The 19,747-nt window shown below is 41.3% G+C and overlaps 1 protein-coding gene across 1 annotated transcript; it reads right to left on the bottom strand.

The window, feature by feature from the left end:
- Positions 1-2,234: 2,234 nt before the first annotated feature.
- On the bottom strand, positions 2,235-18,937 carry LOC123491241 (zinc finger protein 345-like). The gene is made up of 3 exons (XM_045221453.1): positions 18,430-18,937; positions 4,196-4,379; positions 2,235-3,806 (listed from the first exon to the last, which is right to left on the bottom strand). The coding sequence occupies exons 1-3, from the start codon at positions 18,439-18,441 to the stop codon at positions 2,389-2,391; spliced, it is 1,614 nt and encodes a 537-aa protein (XP_045077388.1). The 5' UTR covers positions 18,442-18,937; the 3' UTR covers positions 2,235-2,388.
- Between the last annotated feature and the right edge of the window lie 810 nt (positions 18,938-19,747).

Here is a 19,747-nt window from a genome sequence, read left to right as displayed (position 1 = left end):
TTGCAAACAAAGGTTTCTGTACCAAATATTAAGTTCTGCTTTTCTGATGTATCAAATACTTATGTCATGAAATAAAATGCAAATTAATTACTTAAAAATCATACAATGTGATTTTCTGGATTTTTGTTTTAGATTCCGTCTCTCACAGTTGAAGTGTACATATGATAAAAATTACAGACCTCTACATGCTTTGTAAGTAGGAAAACCTGCAAAATCGGCAGTGTATCAAATACATGTTCTCCCCACTGTAACTATTTGTTCAGCACTTTTGAAATGTAGTGACAGAATTCAGAACATGGGCCGTTATTACAGTATTGTCCCTGTACACCAAGTCAGACCTTAGGATAAATAAAGGGGGTATATAAGCAGACAATGAAAGCTCTTACAATATTTGATGATGACATTTCTCTAAAACAGGCTATAGGCTACATGTACACCACCAAGTCAGAACAGTTGGCTACGTTACGAGGGGGAAAGGACCAAATTATTAGGGAGAGGCACATGTGCTATTAACAGCTTACTGCACAACATACACTTAGTATTACTTTCTTAGCTACAGTATACATATCTCCCTGACATATTACATCATTTATGCAGCAGCATACAATACATTTTTGAACTCACCTTGTTGTGCTGAGCACTTCTAATGTAAATCTATGGCAGCACCCAAGGGGCTTGAATTTTCGATCTCTCCCCGTAGATTTTGCAGTGACGTACAGTAGTGTCCCCATGAGTGACAGAACGCTGAGCCAATCAAGGTGCAACTAGAGAACATTACCAACCCCTACGCACCGTATTATCCGTTGGCTGCCCTACCACCACAGAAAGCACGGAGCTAGGCTGAAACACCTGCCTTACTCAAGAAAGCAAAAAAAAGACCATGTTTGTATGCAGCTTTATAAACTCAATAATTATTAGATATTTTTTACATTGTTTTTAAACTGATATGTGACACGTATTAATACCAAAATAACATGCAATATTTGCCTATGGGACAACTGAATGGGTTGTAGGGATGAATAGAAATAGTGATAACACACAGAAAGCTACCATTGCTGCAATGATAGAACACATTTTCCAATTAGGGACATTTTCACCCCAAGTGAACCTGACCGACCCACTGTCTCATTGATTATAAAGCCTACAGAATAATTCAGGTATTTTATTTATCAGTGTGTGTGTGTCTGACTGTACAGATGTGTACATTTCAAGTGTGTGTGTGAGTGTGTGTGAGTACAAGTGCATAGGTTTGTGAGTGTGGGTTTGCAATTGGTGGAGGGTGGTATGTGCATTAACATTAGTGAAGTAACACATAAAACATTGGTTTAGGTGTTATTACATGATCGGTTGAAGTTATTTTATTCATCAAAAGTTGTTATTCACCTGATAATGTAACTTATTACATTAAATGGAAAAGTTATTACTATAACAATTCAACATTTTATATTACCTGACAATATATTACATTTACCGGTTTTATTACATACATCTAAAAGTTATTACATTAACCGTTGTTACAAGACACAGTATGCATAGTGCTTGCCTTGACCTCATGGATATTATTATCCAATGTATCTTTGATTCGTTTGAGGAGCATTTTAATCAATTTAGATATTATACAAATATACAATTAAAGTGATAACTTCTTAATTAGAAGATGATTGCATTTATTGATCAATTGAATACATGAATACACCTATTGTTGAAACATTATTCTACATAATGACATTTAATAATAATAGTATCATGAGTATATGAAAGAAGATACAATTATCAACATCCCCCCAACACACACAGGTTCACTATGACATTTTCTATGATAACATTTATCCATTTAGATCACAATGTGTGATATTACATAGACACAGGGGAGACCTGATCCTAGATCAGAGCTGCATATTATGATCCAGAGGTTACCATGGTGATCAGACTAAACTGTTTAAGAATGGGAGATGGATATGACTGTTCACTATTGATCCTATATTTAGGGATCTGGAACCGGTGCCGGATAGGAGGGAGATGAAATACGGCATGTTTGTGCTTTCTGGTTGTTCTCATTGGCCCTAAATGAACAAAGCTCTTCCCACATATACAATACCAATCAAAGGTTTGGACACACCTACTCATTCAAGGGTTTTTCTTTATTTTTACTATTTTCTACATTGTAGAATAATAGAGAAGACATCAAAACTATGAAATAACACATTGTAAAATAGTAGAAAATATAAAATAGTAAAAATGAAGAAAAACCCTGGAATGAGTAGGTGTGTCCAAACTTTTGACTGGTACTGTATAGGAGTGTCCGAACTGGTACTGTATCTATCTAAGGTTTCTCTCCAGCGTGTGTTCACTGGTGTGAATTCAGGGTCCCTGATTGACTGGACCTTTTCAACAATGATCACAGCTGTAAGGCTTCTCTCCTGTGTGTGTTCGCTGGTGTGTATTCAGGTGTACTGACTGACTGAAGCTCTTTCCACAATGATCACAGCTGTAAGGCTTCTCTCCTGTGTGTGTTCGCTGGTGTGTATTCAGGTGTACTGATTGACTGAAGCTCTTCCCACACTGATCACAGCTATAGGGCTTCTCTCCTGTGTGTGTTCGCTGATGTCTAGTTAGTTTTTCTGATACAGCAAAGCTCTTTCCACACTGATCACAGCTATAAGGCTTCTCTCCAGTGTGTGTTCGCTCGTGTGTAGCCAAGGTGGAAGCTAGAGCAAAGCTCTTCCCACATAGACAGACATAAGTTCTCTCTCCAGTGTGTGTTCGATGGTGTCTAATCAGGGAGGAAACTACAGCAAAACTCTTCCCACACTGATCACAGCTATAAGGCTTCTCTACAGTGTGTGTTAGCTGGTGTCTAATCAAGGTCGAAGCTACAGCAAAGCTCTTCCCACACTGATCACAGCTATAAGGCTTCTCTCCTGTGTGTGTTCGCTGGTGTATAGTTAGTTTTTCTGATACAGCAAAGGCCTTTCCACACTGATCACAGCTATAAGGCTTCTCTCCAGTGTGTGTTCGATGGTGTCTAATGAGGGAGGAAACCACAGCAAAGCTCTTCCCACACTGATCACAGCTATAAGGCTTCTCTCCTGTGTGTGTTCGCTGGTGTATAGTTAGTTTTTCTGAAACAGCAAAGGCCTTTCCACACTGATAACAGCTATAAGGCTTCTCTCCAGTGTGTGTTCGATGGTGTCTATTCAGGGAGGAAACTACAGCAAAGCTCTTCCCACACTGATCACAGCTATAAGGCTTCTCTCCAGTGTGTGTTACCTGGTGTCTATTCAGGGTGGAAGCTACAGCAAAGCTCTTCCCACACTGATCACAGCTATAAGGTCTCTCTCCAGTGTGTGTTAGCTTGTGTATGTTTATAGCTTCCAAATAAGCAAAGCTTTTCCCACAATCAAGGAAGGGGTGAGGCCTCTCCCCTGTATGAATTTGCAGATGAGATTTGAAAGTGTTAGAAGCAGTGAAACTCTTCCCACACTCTGAGCATGTGTAAGGTTTCTCTCCTGTATGGATTCTTTGGTGTACTTTAAGACCTCCTGGACAGGTGAAACTCTTCCCACACTGAAAGCAGCAGTACGGTTTCTCTCCGGTGTGAATAATGAAGTCACTCCGTCTAGTGAAACTCTTCCCACAGTCAGAGCAGCAATGGTGAGGTTTCTTCCCTATATGTCTCTGCTGGTGTTTCTTGAGATGTTCTGATCGGGAGAGACTCTTTGCTGACTCGTCAGCAACATGATGTTGTTGAGGCTCCCCAGATGATAAGCCCCTCCCACTGAGAGAATGACAGTTAATGGTGTCCCCTGTGAAACAAAGACATTGAATAACTAGGTTGTGGAAATATGGGTCCATAAACAAATACTATAAAAACATGTGTTTTTGTTTGTTATTTAGCAGACGCTCTTATCCAGAGCAACTTACAGGAGCAATTAGGGTAAGTACCTTGCTCAAGGGCACAGACAGATTTTTCACCTAGTCGGCTCAGATTCGAACCAGCAACCTTTCGATTAGTGGCCCAACGCTCTTAACCACTAGGCTACCTCCCGCCCTTATCACCAATATACACCCCCCTCCGTTCACGAAATTGGATCGACAATTTACTGGCCACTGAGTGTGTATATTGTTTATCAATCAATTAACAGAAGAAGCAGAAGCAGATTGTAGTCTAATTCACACATCCCATTGTTCTTACTTGATGAAATCAAATCTCCCTCTCCCTCTTCGTGTCCTTCTCTCACAGTTCCACTCTGCCCTGGTGTTTTCCTGCAGTCGACCAGCCGCACAGACACCCTCTTCAGACCCAGCAGTAAGGTGCTACCGGGAGAGTTGCGACCAGGGGACTCCGGCAGGGTGGAGGGGGACGGGCAAGCTCTGTCCTGGTGACCACAGCAAGTATCGTACAAAGAATATCATTAGACCAAACATTTGATTACTTTAGTCTAAACCTCTGATTGGAGCATCCTTATAATATCTCCTTTCTCCTGAAGTGTGTAATTGTTCACTACTTTCCACCACAAAATGTTCAATCACTTTGGCAAATGTTTCAAATGGAAATGGTGTATTTTTTTCAAATGTTAAAACGTATAACACTTCTAATGCCCCCTGTATTATGTTCAGAACCTTTGATTGAGCATTCTTTGGAGTTGAACATCTTTCACCCAAGTTAATCTTAGTTAACCCTGAATTTAAGTGTCACGTAATTGGTCAGCCCCTCGATTAAGATCTGTGTTCATACGTGGAGAGATGAAGAGATTCTAAAACAAGGAGCAGAACCGGAATGAGGAGCTCCTCCGTCTTTCAAGATACGGGGCGAATGTCCCCTCCCCTTCAAATATGTGAAAGATGCTAACACCTGCTAAATCGTGATTTGTTCAAATAACCAGTGAGGAAAAACCTAAACACCTGAACTACTGCTGCTCATTATCCCACTATTGGAGCATGTTGAGAAAAATGTCAGTCTTCTAGTTTCAGTATCCTTATACACTACATGAATAGAAGAAACCATCTGATATAGGGGTATTGTGGCATGTAGCAGAAGCCTACAGTAAAAAGGTATTGGTGTATCCTGGTGCAATTTCTGCCCCATGCAACATTGCTCAATATTCACTTTTCTATGTGACTTGTTACTGTAAAAGCATCCTCATCTAAAATCACCAGCTTACAGTATATCATTGACATCCAGATGAGTGGAATGAAATGTAATTTACCACCCAAGTATTTCAGCAGTGCATTGTACACTACACCATCATTTCAAATGGTAGCACAGTGACCCACTTTGCCCTACTGTATAGAAGCACACTGGCTGAAGAAGGATGTAGTATATACAGCCATATCCATAAATGATTTGGTTTTACCTTCCAACCTAAATTAAATTATTGTCAATTCATACAGTTTTCAAACTGTACGTAAACTAGACACTATACAATTCTGTCTTCGTAGTTCAGTTTTTAGCAGTTTGATTACATTATAGTTCAATGTATTGTTAACAAATGACAGGGAAATCTTTTAAAAAGTAATCAATTGAAAATGGCCTAAAATATTTTTGTGCTTAGTTGTGAAAATGTATTACACACTGGTGAAAATTGTACCAAAGAGAGAAAAATAAAACGTCATTGGATTGGTGGAGTCATGGGCTAGTGGGAGTATCCACCATATGTTTTATACCAGTCATTTCCTTTCAAATTAGTGAAGGGAAGTGAACAAGTGCACACTTTGGGAGGAAGGAAAGACAATTAGAGATTCATTAACATAGTATCTAGGCAGAAGTGGAGCTAGCGTGAGGGCCATGTGGGTGACTGTTCCAAAACGAACACACACAAAAACATGCGAAGGTATTCACCCCCCTTGGCATCTTTCCTATTTTGTTGCCTTACAACCTGGAATTAAAATTGATTTTTTGGGGGGTTTGTATCATTTGATTTACACAACATGCCTACCACTTTGAAGATGCAAAATATTTTGGGGGGTGAAACAAACAAGAAATAAGACAAAAAAACAGAACTTGGGCGTGCATAACTATTCACCCCCCCCCCCCAAAGTCAACACTTTGTAGAGCCACCTTCTGCAGCAATTACAGCTGCAAGTCTCTTGGGGTATGTCTCTATAAGCTTGGCACATCTAGCCACTTGATTTTTGCCCATTCTTCAAGGCAAAACTGCTCCAGCTCTTTCAAGTTGGATGGGTTCTGCTGGTGTACAGCAATCTTTAAGTCATACAACAGTTTCTCAATTGGATTGAGGTCTGGGCTTTGACTAGGCCATTCCAAGACATTTAAATGTTTCCCCTTCAACCACTCAAGTGTTGCTTTAGCAGTATGCTTAGGGTCATTGTCCGGCTGGAAGGTGAACCTCCGTCCCAGTCTCAAATCTCTGGAAGACTGAAACAGGTTTCGCTCAAGAATGTCCCTGTATTTAGCGCCATTCATCATTCCTTCATTCTGACCGGTTTCCCAGTCCCTGCCGATGGAAAAACATCCCCACAGCAGGATGCTGCCACTACCACGCTTCACTGTGGGGATGGTGTTCTCGGGGTGATGAAAGGTGTTGGGTTTGCGCCAGACATAGAGTTTTCCTTGATGGCCAAAAAGCTCAATTTCTGTCTCATCTGACCAGAGTACCTTCTTCCATATGTTTGGGGAGTCTCCCACATGGCTTTTGGCGAACACCAAACGTGTTTGCTTATTTTTTCTTTAAGCAATGGCTTTTTTCTGGCCACTCTTCCGTAAAGCCCAGCTCTGGAGTGTACGGCTTAAAGTGGTCCTATGGACAGATACTCCAATCTCTGCTGTAGAGCTTTGCAGGTCCTTCAGGGTTATCTTTGGTCTTTTGTTGCCTCTCTGATTAATGCCCTCCTTGCCTGGTCTGTGAGTTTGAGGACAGCCCCCTCTTGGCAGGTTTGTTGTGGTGCCATATTCTTTCAATTTTTTTATAATGGATTTAATGGTGCTCCGTGGGATGTTCAAAGTCTCTGATATTTTTTTATAACCCAACCCTGATCTGTACTTCTCCACAACTTTCAGAACAGATGTGTGTATGTGTGTATATATATATATATACATACAGTGGGGAAAAAAAGTATTTAGTCAGCCACCAATTGTGCAAGTTCTCCCACTTAAAAAGATGAGAGAGGCCTGTAATTTTCATCATAGGTACACGTCAACTATGACAGACAAAATGAGAAAAGAATATCCAGAAAATCACATTGTAGGATTTTTTATGAATTTATTTGCAAATTATGGTGGAAAATAAGTATTTGGTCAATAACAAAAGTTTCTCAATACTTTGTTATGTACCCTTTGTTGGCAATGACACAGGTCAAACGTTTTCTGTAAGTCTTCACAAGGTTTTCACACACTGTTGCTGGTATTTTAGCCCATTCCTCCATGCAGATCTCCTCTAGAGCAGTGATATTTTGGGGCTGTCGCTGGGCAACACGGACTTTCAACTCCCTCCAAAGATTTTCTATGGGGTTGAGATCTGGAGACTGGCTCGGCCACTCCAGGACCTTGAAATGCTTCTTACGAAGCCACTCCTTCGTTGCCCGGGCGGTGTGTTTGGGATCACTGTCATGCTGAAAGACCCAGCCACATTTCATCTTCAATGCCCTTGCTGATGGAAGGAGGTTTTCACTCAAAATCTCACGATACATGGCCCCATTCATTCTTTCCTTTACACGGATCAGTCGTCCTGGTCCCTTTGCAGAAAAACAGCCCCAAAGCATGATGTTTCCACCCCTATGCCTCACAGTAGGTATGGTGTTCTTTGGATGCAACTCAGCATTCTTTGTCCTCCAAACACGATGAATTGAGTTTTTACCAAAAAGTTATATTTTGGTTTCATCTGACCATATGACATTCTCCCAATCCTCTTCTGGATCATCCAAATGCACTCTAGCAAACTTCAGACGGGCCTGGACATGTACTGGCTTAAGCAGGGGGACACGTCTGGCACTGCAGGATTTGAGTCCCTGGTGGCGTAGTGTGTTACTGATGGTAGGCTTTGTTACTTTGGTCCCAGCTCTCTGCAGGTCATTCACTAGGTCCCCCCGTGTGGTTCTGGGATTTTTGCTCACCGTTCTTGTGATCATTTTGACCCCACGGGGTGAGATCTTGCGTAGAGCCCCAGATCGAGGGAGATTATCAGTGGTATTGTATGTCTTCCATTTCCTAATAATTGCTCCCACAGTTGATTTCTTCAAACCAAGCTGCTTGCCTATTGCAGATTCAGTCTTCCCAGCCTGGTGCAGGTCTACAATTTTGTTTCTGGTGTCCTTTGACAGCTCTTTGGTCTTGGCCATAGTGGAGTTTGGAGTGTGACTGTTTGAGGTTGTGGACAGGTGTCTTTTATACTGATAACAAGTTCAAACAGGTGCCATTAATACAGGTAACGAGTGGAGGACAGAGGAGCCTCTTAAAGAAGAAGTTACAGGTCTGTGAGAGCCAGAAATCTTGCTTGTTTGTAGGTGACCAAATACTTATTTTCCACCATAATTTGCAATAAATTCATTCAAAATCCTACAATGTGATTTTCTGGATTTTTTTTTCTCAATTTGTCTGTCATAGTTGACGTGTACCTATGATGAAAATTACAGGCCTCTCTCATCTTTTTAAGTGGGAGAACTTGCACAATTGGTGGCTGACTAAATACATTTTTTCCCCACTGTATACTGAGATCATGTGACACTTAGATTGCACACAGGTTGACTTTATTTAACTAGTTATGTGACTTCTGAAGGTAATTGGTTGCACCAGATCTTATTTAGGTGCTTCATAGCAAAGGGGGTGAATACATATGCACGCACCACTTTTCCGTTATTTATTTTTTGAAACAAGTTATTTTTGATTCACTTCACCAATTTGTACTATTTTGTGTATAAAAATCAATTTACATTACAGGTTGTAATGCAACAAACTAGGAAAAACGCCAAGGGGGAAGAATACTTTTGCAAGGCACTGTAGGCCTACCATTATTTAACACTATAAAACATAAATTAACATTAAAACATGTAACACTAAACGTTATTTAACACTATAAAACGTTATTTAACACTAAAATATGATGTAACATGGCAAAATGGATACAATGATTTAATTAAATCCTGGAATTGGTCTAGGTGGTTGTTGCTTATTTTATAAAGCAATGTACCCTACAACTGTCTGTCACGATGCCTCCTTGAGGGGCCCCCTGGGACTGGTGGCTGCACTGCTGGTTGGGGTAAGACCAGGGTATTCACATACTAAGTTATTTATTAAGTTAAATATTTTAAATTAAGTTAACACACTGCCGGGACTTGAGGTAGGCCAATCCAAGAAGAATCTAACAATGACGCATGTTGTCTATTTTTAAAACAGTCTAATAAATCTTTAGGCAGGAATTAAGAAACAAAAAACATCCCAAAAAACAGAACAGCATATTCTGAGTTTAAAAGGTAGACTCAGCGATATAACGAAAGCTATATGCACAAAGTAAACAGCATAGTGGGTCACTTTCCGCAATAACCAAGGAAGTTGAAGCGCAGGCTAAACTTCTCCAATATTTTGGTCCCATGGCTAGCATGCTGGAACAGCGTGAAGCGTACCCTTGCACATGCACAGATACTGTGTGTGACTGTGTGAGAGCGAAGTCTTGCATCTCGCTCATTGCAATATCTGCAGTGCTACTTGTGACATCATTTCACTGAGTCTACCTTTAATGTAGCCTATTTTAGTGTGTATGCAATTTAGTAGACACACATATTCCTGTGCCCTAATCATAGTGAAGACATCTATTTTATAGTAAGAATTAAAAACAAATAACTGTTATAAGTGAGAAGTAGGCATTGGTCTGAAGCTTCAAAAGGAAATGCCACTATTGTACATCAAACAATGTTTATTCAGGTTGCTTAGGATTCAAAATCTTCTCAAACAGCCCAATTCAGACTCTTAGAGGAGGTGCTCCCACAAAGTGATTTGTACCGGATACAAGGATTCTTCACACACCACACTAATCCCATTGTCCTACCGTTTCAAGCTTTTAAAAAAATTATACTGTACAAAAATATAAAATGCAACAATTTCAAAGATTTTTAATTCATGAGGAAATCAGTCAATTGAAATAACTTAATTAGGCCCTAATCTACGGATTTCACATGACTGAGAATACAGATCTGCATCTGTTGGTTACAGCTACCATAAAACAAAACTTAAAATAATTAGCTTCACAATGTGCCTCAAGTTGCACCTGTGTAATGATAATGATGTTTAATCAACTTCTTGATTTGTCACACCTGTCAGGTGGATGGTTTATCTTGCAAAGGAGAAATGCTCACTGACAGGGATATAAACACATTTCTAAACAAATTTGAGAGAAATAAGTTGAGCGTATGGAACATTTCTGGGAAATTTTATTTCAGCTCATGAAACATGGGACCAACACTTTACATGTTGCGTTTATATTTTTGTTCAGTGCACATGAAAGCAAGCTTTGCTTTTATACTTACAAGACCATCATGATTAATTGACTGAACGGTTTTGTCTTGTATAATGTGGTGCCTGCCTGTATTTCCTTAACTTTGTTTTAGCAATACATGTCATAGAGAAAAATATAAATAATTAATAACATTTGTTTGCCCCCATTAGCCCCCACCCCTGGCCATGCATGGCAGAGTTGTTGACAAATATCCAACACATGGGCTAGTCCAGCATCCAGATCGGAGCTGTAAAAACAATCAAGCTGGTTAAATGACAGATGTTAGTTTTGCACTGTTGATCTAACCAGATTTGGATGAAAATGTCAAGAAGACAGGAGAAGGCGCATACTTGAATTTATTCTGGATGTTTGAAACTGGTGAGTTTGTCCTGATCCTAGCCAGCATGCATTTGTTCACTGCAGTGCACAAAGTGCTGTTTACATGTGTATTTGTTTTCTCAGCTACAGTTTCAGTTGTGTCCTGTCTGACTGTGAAATATGGCTAGCTCTTACCATAGCTTGGTATATGGAATAACTAGCTAACTGGTGTTGTAAAAGTCAATTTCATTGCATGCATTGTAAGATAGCGGCGTGACAAATTGGTTTTGAACTTATGTAGCTATGTTTTGTGCAAAAATGTAAGACTGGCATTTGGACGTGAACTAGCTATCGTTAGCTAGCTTCTGTGTCGATGTTGTCTGGTTCTAACTAGCTACCTAGCTAGCTAATGGCTGAAGTTATTTGTGTAGCAAACGTTCCATAAACAATTACAGCTAGCTACCTTTCTTTACCTGTTTGTTAGCTAGCTAGCTACTTTCAGCTGACTGGTGTTAGCTAGCTAAAGAGGCTAGCTGCTGGACATTGGACAAGAAAGCTAATGTTAGCTAATAGCAGCTGTATTGTTGCCAAGCATCCAAGTTGCTGACCAGGTTAGATAGAACTCTGAGATTTGGCTAAAAAATAAGTTAGCATTGTCATAAATGCTATGAAAAGGTAGCACATTATTGGTTCTTAATGGACGGAAATGTGCACCTACAAACTTAGTCAAACATTTTTTAAGTCCAATGGTCACTTTATGGAAGCTATAGTGCCGTTTTATTCCGAAGCAAGAATTTTAGCTAAGTAGGCGCAGAAAATACTGAACACTCACGACTAGAATATAAAATAATAAAATAAACTATAGTCCAAATTATTTCGTTTTGCCAGTTACTTCTCAAAAAGAGTAATCATTTGAAAAGGGGCTATTAATTAGCTGGCCTGGCGAATCATTGCCCATGAATGGAAGTTACTAGGCTAGCGAGCAATCACCTTAGCCAGGTAGCCTTGGACAAAAAAAACCTACAAGTGTGTACTGTATGACAGACTGATAGACCGTTTAGGGAACATGAAAGAGGAGGATGGCATTGGCATTTCTCTACAAGTCGGGTGAGAACATGATTTTTTCTACTTGCACGCACACAAATCAGTACCATGGATAGACACATCATATTTAGCTTAGGTTGATCGGACTAAATCATTTTTGGCAGGGGCGCAACTTTGGTTTTAGAAGTGGATGGGGTTATATATATATATATATATATATATATATACACACTCTACAAGTTAAAAGTTTGGACACACCTAAACATTCAAGGGTTTTTCTAATAGTGAAGACATACAACTATGAAATAACACATATGGAATCATGTAGTAACCAAAAAAGTGTTAAACAAATCAAAATATATTTTATATTTGAGCTTCTTCAAATAGCCACCCTTTGCCTTGATGACAGCTTTGCACACTCTTGGCATTCTCTCAACCAGCTTCATGAGATAGTCACCTGGAATGCATTTAAATTAACAGGTGTGCCTTCTTAAAAGTTAATTTGTAGAATTTATTTCCTTCTTAAAGCGTTTGAGCCAATCAGTTGTGTTGTGGCAAGGTATACAGAAGACATCCCTATTTGGTAAAAGACCAAGTCCATATTAAGGCAAGAACAGCTCAAATAAGCAAAGAGAAACTGGCTCTCATGAGGACCACCACAGGAATGGAAGACCCGGAGTTACCTTTGCTGCAGAGGATAAGGTCATTAGAGTTAACAGCCTCATAAACTGCAGCCCTTCATGGTCGAATTGCTGTAAAAAAAAACAACACTACTAAAGGACATCAATAAGAAGAAGAGACTTGCTTTGGCCAAGAAACAAGAGCAATGGACATTAGACCGGTGGAAAAGTGTCCTTTGGACTGGTCTCCAAATTGGAGATTTTTGGTCCCAACTGCCGTGGCATTGTGAGACGCGGTGTGGGTGAACGGATGCATGTGTATTTCCCACCGTAAAGCATGGAGGAGGAGGTGTTATGGTGTGGGGGTGCTTTGCTGGTGACACTCAGTGATTTATTTAGAATTCAAGGCACACTTAACCAGCATGGCTACCACAGCATTCTGCAGCGATACGCCATCCCATCTGGTTTGGGCTAAATTGGACTATCATTTGATTTCAACAGGACAATGACCCAACACACCTCCAGGCTGTGTAAGGGCTATTTTACCAAGAAGGAGCGTGATGGAGTGCTGCATCAGATGACCTGGACTCCACAATCCCCCGACCTCAACCCAATTGAGATGGTTTGGGATGAGTCGGACGGCAGATTGACGGAAAAGCAGCCAACGAGTGCTCAGCATATGATCCCCTGCTGATTTTGTACGTTTGCCCACTGACAAAGACATGATCAGTCTATAATTTTAATGGTATGTTTATTTGAACAGTGAGAGACAGAATAAAAAAAATATCCAGAAAAACACATGTCAAAAATGTTAAGAATTCATTTGCATTTTAATGAGGGAAATAAGTATTTGACCCCTCTGCAAAACATGACTTAGTACTTAGCAATCACAGAGGACACTCGTTTCTTGTAGTTGGCCACCAGGTTTGCACACATATCAGGAGGGATTTTGATCCACTCCTCTTTGCAGATCTTCTCCAAGTCATGAAGGTTTCGAGGCGGACGTCGAACCTTCAGCTCCCTCCACAGATTTTCTATGGGATTAAGGTCTGGAGACTGGCTAGGCCACTCCAGGAGCTTAATGTGCTTCTTCTTGAGCCACTCCTTTGTTGCCTTGGCCGTGTGTTTTGGGTCATTGTCATGCTGGAATACCCATCCACAACCCATTTTCAATGCCCTGGCTGAGGGAAGGAGGTTCTCACCCAAGATTTGATGGTACATGGCCCCGTCCATCGTCCCTTTGATACGGTGAAGTTGTCCTGTCCCCTTAGCAGAAAAACACCCCCAAAGCATAATGTTTCCACCTCCATGTTTGACGGTGGGGATGGTGTTCTTGGGGTCATAGGCAGCATTCCTCCTCCCCCTCCAAACACGGCGAGTTGAGTTGATGCAAAGAGCTCGATTTTGGTCTCATCTGACCACAACACTTTCACCCAGTTCTCCTCTGAATCTTTCAGATGTTCATTGGCAAACTTCAGACTGCCCTATATACAGTGGGGGAAAAAAGTATTTAGTCCAATCAAATCAAATCAATTGTGCAAGTTCTCCCACTTAAAAAGATGAGAGAGGCCTGTAATTTTCATCATAGGTACACGTCAACTATGACAGACAAAATGAGATTTTTTTTTCCAGAAAATCACATTGTAGGATTTTTTATGAATTTATTTGCAAATTATGGTGGAAAATAAGTATTTGGTCAATAACAAAAGTTTCTCAATACTTTGTTATATACCCTTTGTTGGCAATGACACAGGTCAAACGTTTTCTGTAAGTCTTCACAAGGTTTTCACACACTGTTGCTGGTATTTTGGCCCATTCCTCCATGCAGATCTCCTCTAGAGCAGTGATGTTTTGGGGCTGTCGCTGGGCAACATGGACTTTCAACTCCCTCCAAAGATTTTCTATGGGGTTGAGATCTGGAGACTGGCTAGGCCACTCCAGGACCTTGAAATGCTTCTTACGAAGCCACTCCTTCGTTGCCCGGGCGGTGTGTTTGCGATCATTGTCATGCTGAAAGACCCAGCCACGTTTCATCTTCAATGCCCTTGCTGATGGAAGGAGTTTTTCACTCAAAATCTCACGATACATGGCCCCATTCATTCTTTCCTTTACACGGATCAGTCGTCCTGGTCCCTTTTCAGAAAAACAGTCCCAAAGCATGATGTTTCCACACCCATGCTTCACAGTAGGTATGGTGTTCTTTGGATGCAACTCAGCATTATTTGTCCTCCAAACACGACGAGTTGAGTTTTTACCAAAAAGTTATTTTTGATTTCATCTGACCATATGACATTCTCCCAATCCTCTTATGGATCATCCAAATGCACTCTAGCAAACTTCAGACGGGCCTGGACATGTACTGGCTTAAGCAGGGGGACACGTCTGGCACTGCAGGATTTGAGTCCCTGGCGGCGTAGTGTGTTACTGATGGTAGGCTTTGTTACTTTGGTCCCAGCTCTCTGCAGGTAATTCACTAGGTCCCCCCCGTGTGGTTCTGGGATTTTTGCTCACCGTTCTTGTGATCATTTTGACCCCACGGGGTGAGATCTTGCGTGGAGCCCCAGATCGAGGGAGATTATCAGTGGTCTTGTCTGTCTTCCATTTCCTAATAATTGCTCCCACAGTTGATTTCTTCAAACCAAGCTGCTTACCTATTGCAGATTCAGTCTTCCCAGCCTGGTGCAGGTCTACAATTTTGTTTCTGGTGTCCTTTGACAGCTCTTTGGTCTTGGCCATAGTGGAGTTTGGAGTGTGACTGTTTGAGGTTGTGGACAGGTGTCTTTTATACTGATAAGTTCAAACAGGTGCCATTAATACAGGTAATGAGTGGAGGACAGAGGAGCCTCTTAAAGAAGAAGTTACAGGTCTGTGAGAGCCAGAATTCTTGTTTGTTTGTAGGTGACCAAATACTTATTTTCCACCATAATTTGCAAATAAATTCATAAAAAATCCTACAATGTGATTTTCTGGGGAAAAAATTCTCAATTTGTCTGTCATAGTTGACGTGTACCTATGATGAAAATTACAGTCCTCTCTTATCTTTTTAAGTGGGAGAACTTACACAATTGGTGGCTGACTAAATACTTTTTTCCCCCACTGTATGTGCTTTCTTGAGCAGGGGACCTTGCGGGCGCTGCAGGATTTCAGTCCTTCATGGCGTAGTGTGTTACCAATTGTTTTCTTGGTGGCTATGGTCCCAGCTGCCTTGAGATCATTGACAAGATCCTCCTGTGTAATTCTGGGCTGATTCCTCACCGTTCTCATGATCATTGCAACTCCACGAGGTGAGATCTTGCATGGAGCCCCAGGCCGAGGGAGATTGACAGTTATTTTGTGTTTCTTCCATTTGCGAATAATCGCACCAACTGTTGTCACCTTCTCACCAAGCTGCTTGGCGATGGTCTTGTAGCCCATTACAGCCTTGTGTAGGTCTACAATCTTGTCCCTTACATCCTTGGAGAGCTCTTTGGTCTTGGCCATGGTGGAGAGTTTGGAATCTGATTGATTGATTGCTTCTGTGGACAGGCGTCTTTTATACAGGTAACAAGCTGAGATTAGGAGCACTCCCTTTAAGAGTGTGCTCCTAATCTCAGCTCGATGCCTGTATAAAAGACACATGGGAGCCAGAAATCTTTTTGATTGAGAGGGGGTCAAATACTTATTTCCCTCATTGAAATGCAAATCAATTTATAAAATTGTTGACATGCGTTTTTCTGGATTTGTTGTTGTTGTTATTCTGTCTCTCACTGTTCAAATAACCCTACCATTAAAATTATAGACTGATAATTTCATTTTCAGTGTGCAAACGTACAAAATCAGCAGGGGATCAAATACTTTTTTCCCCTCACTGTGTGTGTGTGTGTATATATTTAATTTTTTTATCCAGTCGGATCAACACTCCTAACAGCCTACCCGACTGCTTGGAGGCATCCGCATGGTCCTAAAGCACACCATTGTCTCGTTTTATATCACATTCCAATAATAAAACTGGTGGGGACAAAAATGCAATTTCATAATGTGTGGGGGGTCCAGTCCTCAGTGAAAGTTGCGCCCCTGGTTTTTGGTATCTTTTACTTGTCACTGTAGTAGACTAAGCATAGGTGATTCGATGATGTTCAACAGCTCAGACACGAGACGTATGTGGCAGGGTCTACAGACAATCACAGACTACAAAAGGAAAACCAGCCACATCGCCGACACCGATGTCTCGCTTCCAGACAAGCTAAACACCTTCTTCACCCGCTTTGAGGATAACACAGTGCCACTGACGAGGCCCACTACCAAGGACTGTGGCCTCTACTTCTCCGTGGCCGACGTGATTAAGACATTTAAGCATGTTAACCCCCGCAAGGCTGCCGGCCCAGACGGCATCCCTAGCCACGTCCTCAGAGCATGCGCAGACCAGCTGGCTGGTGTGTTTATGAACATATTCAATCTCTCCCTTTCCCAGTCTGCTGTTCCCACATGTTTCAAGATGGCTACCATTGTTCCTGTACCCAAGAAAGCAAAAGGTAACTGAACTAAATTACTATCGCCCTGTAGCACTCACCTCTGTCATCATGAAGTGCTTTGAGAGACTAGTCAAGGATCATATCACCTCTACCTTACCTGTCACCCTAGACCCACTTCAATTTGCTTACCGCCCCAATAGATCCACAGACGATGCAATCGCCTGCACACTGGCCTATCCCATCTGGACAAGAGGAATACCCATGTCAATGAACAGCATTCTTACTACAGCTCAGCATTCAACACCATAGTACCCTCCAAACTCATCATTAAGCTTGAGGCCCTGGGTCTGAACCCCACCCTGTGCCACTGGGTCCTAGACTTCCTGACGGGCCGCCCCCAGGTGGTGAAGGTAGGAAACAACATCTCCACTTCGCTGATCCTCAACACTGGGGCCCCACAAGGGTGCGTGCTCAGCCCCCTCCTGTACTCCCTGTTCACCCATGACTGCATGGCCAAGCATGCCTCCAACTCAATCATCAAGTTTGCAGACGACACAACAGTATTAGGCTTGATTACCAACAATGACGAGACCGCCTACAGGGAGGATGTGAGGGCTCTGGGAGTGTGCCACTTTAAGAAATGGAACACTAGTCACTTTAATAATGTTTACATATCTTGCACTACTCATCTCATGTAGATACTGCATTCTATTCTATAATATTATACTGTATCTTAGTCCATACTGCGCTGTCATTGCTTGTCCATATATGTATATATTCTTAAATTCCATTCCTTACTAGTTTTGTGTGTATTGGGTATATGTTGTGAAATTGTTAGATATTACTACACTGTCGGAGCTAGAAGCACAAGCATTTCGCTACACCATCTGCTAAACACGTATGTGACAAATACAATTTGATTTGAAATTGAAATGGTAATTGAATAGTGGAAGCAGCACCTGTTTTCTTTCTAAATCAATAGTTGTTTAGTAGTCCGAAAACGTTGGAAACATTAACTTGCTTGACCATTCTGTAGGGCATGTAACTATTTGTTACATGCAACATGTTTTGTGAACTTAACCTGACAGATGTTGCTCTCCGGTTTTATGATTGAACAAAGGTGTGGTTGAATTTATTCTGCCACTGTCGTCTTGTCTCGGCTGTGTCAAGGCGTATGAAGTAACAGGTTATAGAGCAAACAACGCAATTATCACAACACATAGGTGGCAATATAGCTATTTTTCTGGATTGGCTTCCCAGTGATTTTACCCACGCACCCCTACTGCAAGGTGTAGACTTGGCCTCATTATTTCTCCATGGTTCTGACTTTAGCTGCTCGTTGCGCATTGCCTTGTATCAATATGTGTGCTTTAGGCTAGTAGGCTACTTTGCTGAAGGACAAAATATCCGAAGTGTTTATTACCACCATTGTTTTTTTTTTTTACCAGCTGTTCAAATGGAACGAATGGATATAGAAATCAAATGATGAAAACTAGGCCTAGACATGTTATACACCACAGTAAGCATATTGTTAATAAAAATACTTACCCGATCCATCATGGAATCTATTTTCTTCAGCGTTTCTTCGAATAAAAAAACGTGACAGTAAATCTGTAGCTAGCCTACACTACAGTTACTTTATCACAGCGTTCAGATAAAGAACAGCTAGACCAGAGCAATCAAACGTTCTTTTAAATATCAAAACTCGATTTAAGTTGTAACAAATAAAACGTCTAATGTAGGCTAATCTTACTTCAGAAATATCCTGGATGAGATTTTAACTGATCTATTAGTCAATAAAACGTTCAACACCCTATTCACCAAGAATCCTATAGTCTGTTATAATCTACCTCCACCCAAGAGCCACTTGGAACAACATCCTCGTCGAGAGTCCAGACAGTTTTAATTGTCTGAGGCCCAGTAAGGGTAGCCTATAAAATACCAGACTGATTACAGCAGCGCTATCCGTGCAGCGAACCAGTAAAAACCAATGTATGTTCAATCCGACGTCTGCAATGGCCATGCAGCAGTCGTAGCAATGCAACCTCCACAGTAGTAAATGCATTCATACTCCTTCCGCTTCGCAGAGCAGACTCAGAGCTGTTGTGAAGGAAGTGGGCTTCTTCTTTGGTATTATGGCAGTTCGCAAACATTTGTTATAGGTGCATGCCGCCACCTATTGCTTTGTCTGTTTATCAGCCCACTATTCTGTAGTATGAATTCATTACACTTTGTGAAAAAATTGCCCAACCAACTAACCCTACACCCATTTAAACATCATCATTATTATTCCACTACTTTGGCCCTCTGATCCTACACCAGGCCAGCAGACTTGGAGGACGGGATATCGTTCAAAACACCTTGTAACTCTGCAGTAAAATATTGTACACCCAAGTACTTCTCTGCAGCTGCCACCACAACATCTATCCACTGTGATTTATGTTCTATTCCTGCGGTACAGTTTACACCCATGGCCATGAATGCAGAAAAAAGACAACCTTACTGAAGCATGTTATTCCTATCACTCTCTATTGACCTCGGCCTAATCACAGTGATCCTCTCAGGATCCCTCACCCTGGAGCCATCTTCCTCTAATACTCTCTTCACTGCCTCAGCATATGGCACCTTCTGCACTACTCTGATCCTGGCAACCTCAACCTGTCTTTCTCTCACCAAACACGTTTGATCTCCAGCACCATGGGTACCCCTACAGTTTACACACACAACTTTTTCCATCAATACTATACATTCCTTTGTCTCATGTCCTCCTGCACACTTCTCACATCTAGGAATCTCCCTGCTACACACTGCTGGAAGGAAGTAGTCAAGGAAGGTAGTTTGTGTTTATAGAGGAAGTACCGCCCCC

Source organism: Coregonus clupeaformis, chromosome 7, assembly GCF_020615455.1.
Source record: "Coregonus clupeaformis isolate EN_2021a chromosome 7, ASM2061545v1, whole genome shotgun sequence".
In the NCBI taxonomy this organism is placed as follows: Eukaryota; Metazoa; Chordata; class Actinopteri; order Salmoniformes; family Salmonidae; genus Coregonus; species Coregonus clupeaformis.
The sequence above is the reverse complement of the archived record's forward strand: the minus strand, read 5'-3'. Positions and strand labels throughout refer to the sequence as shown.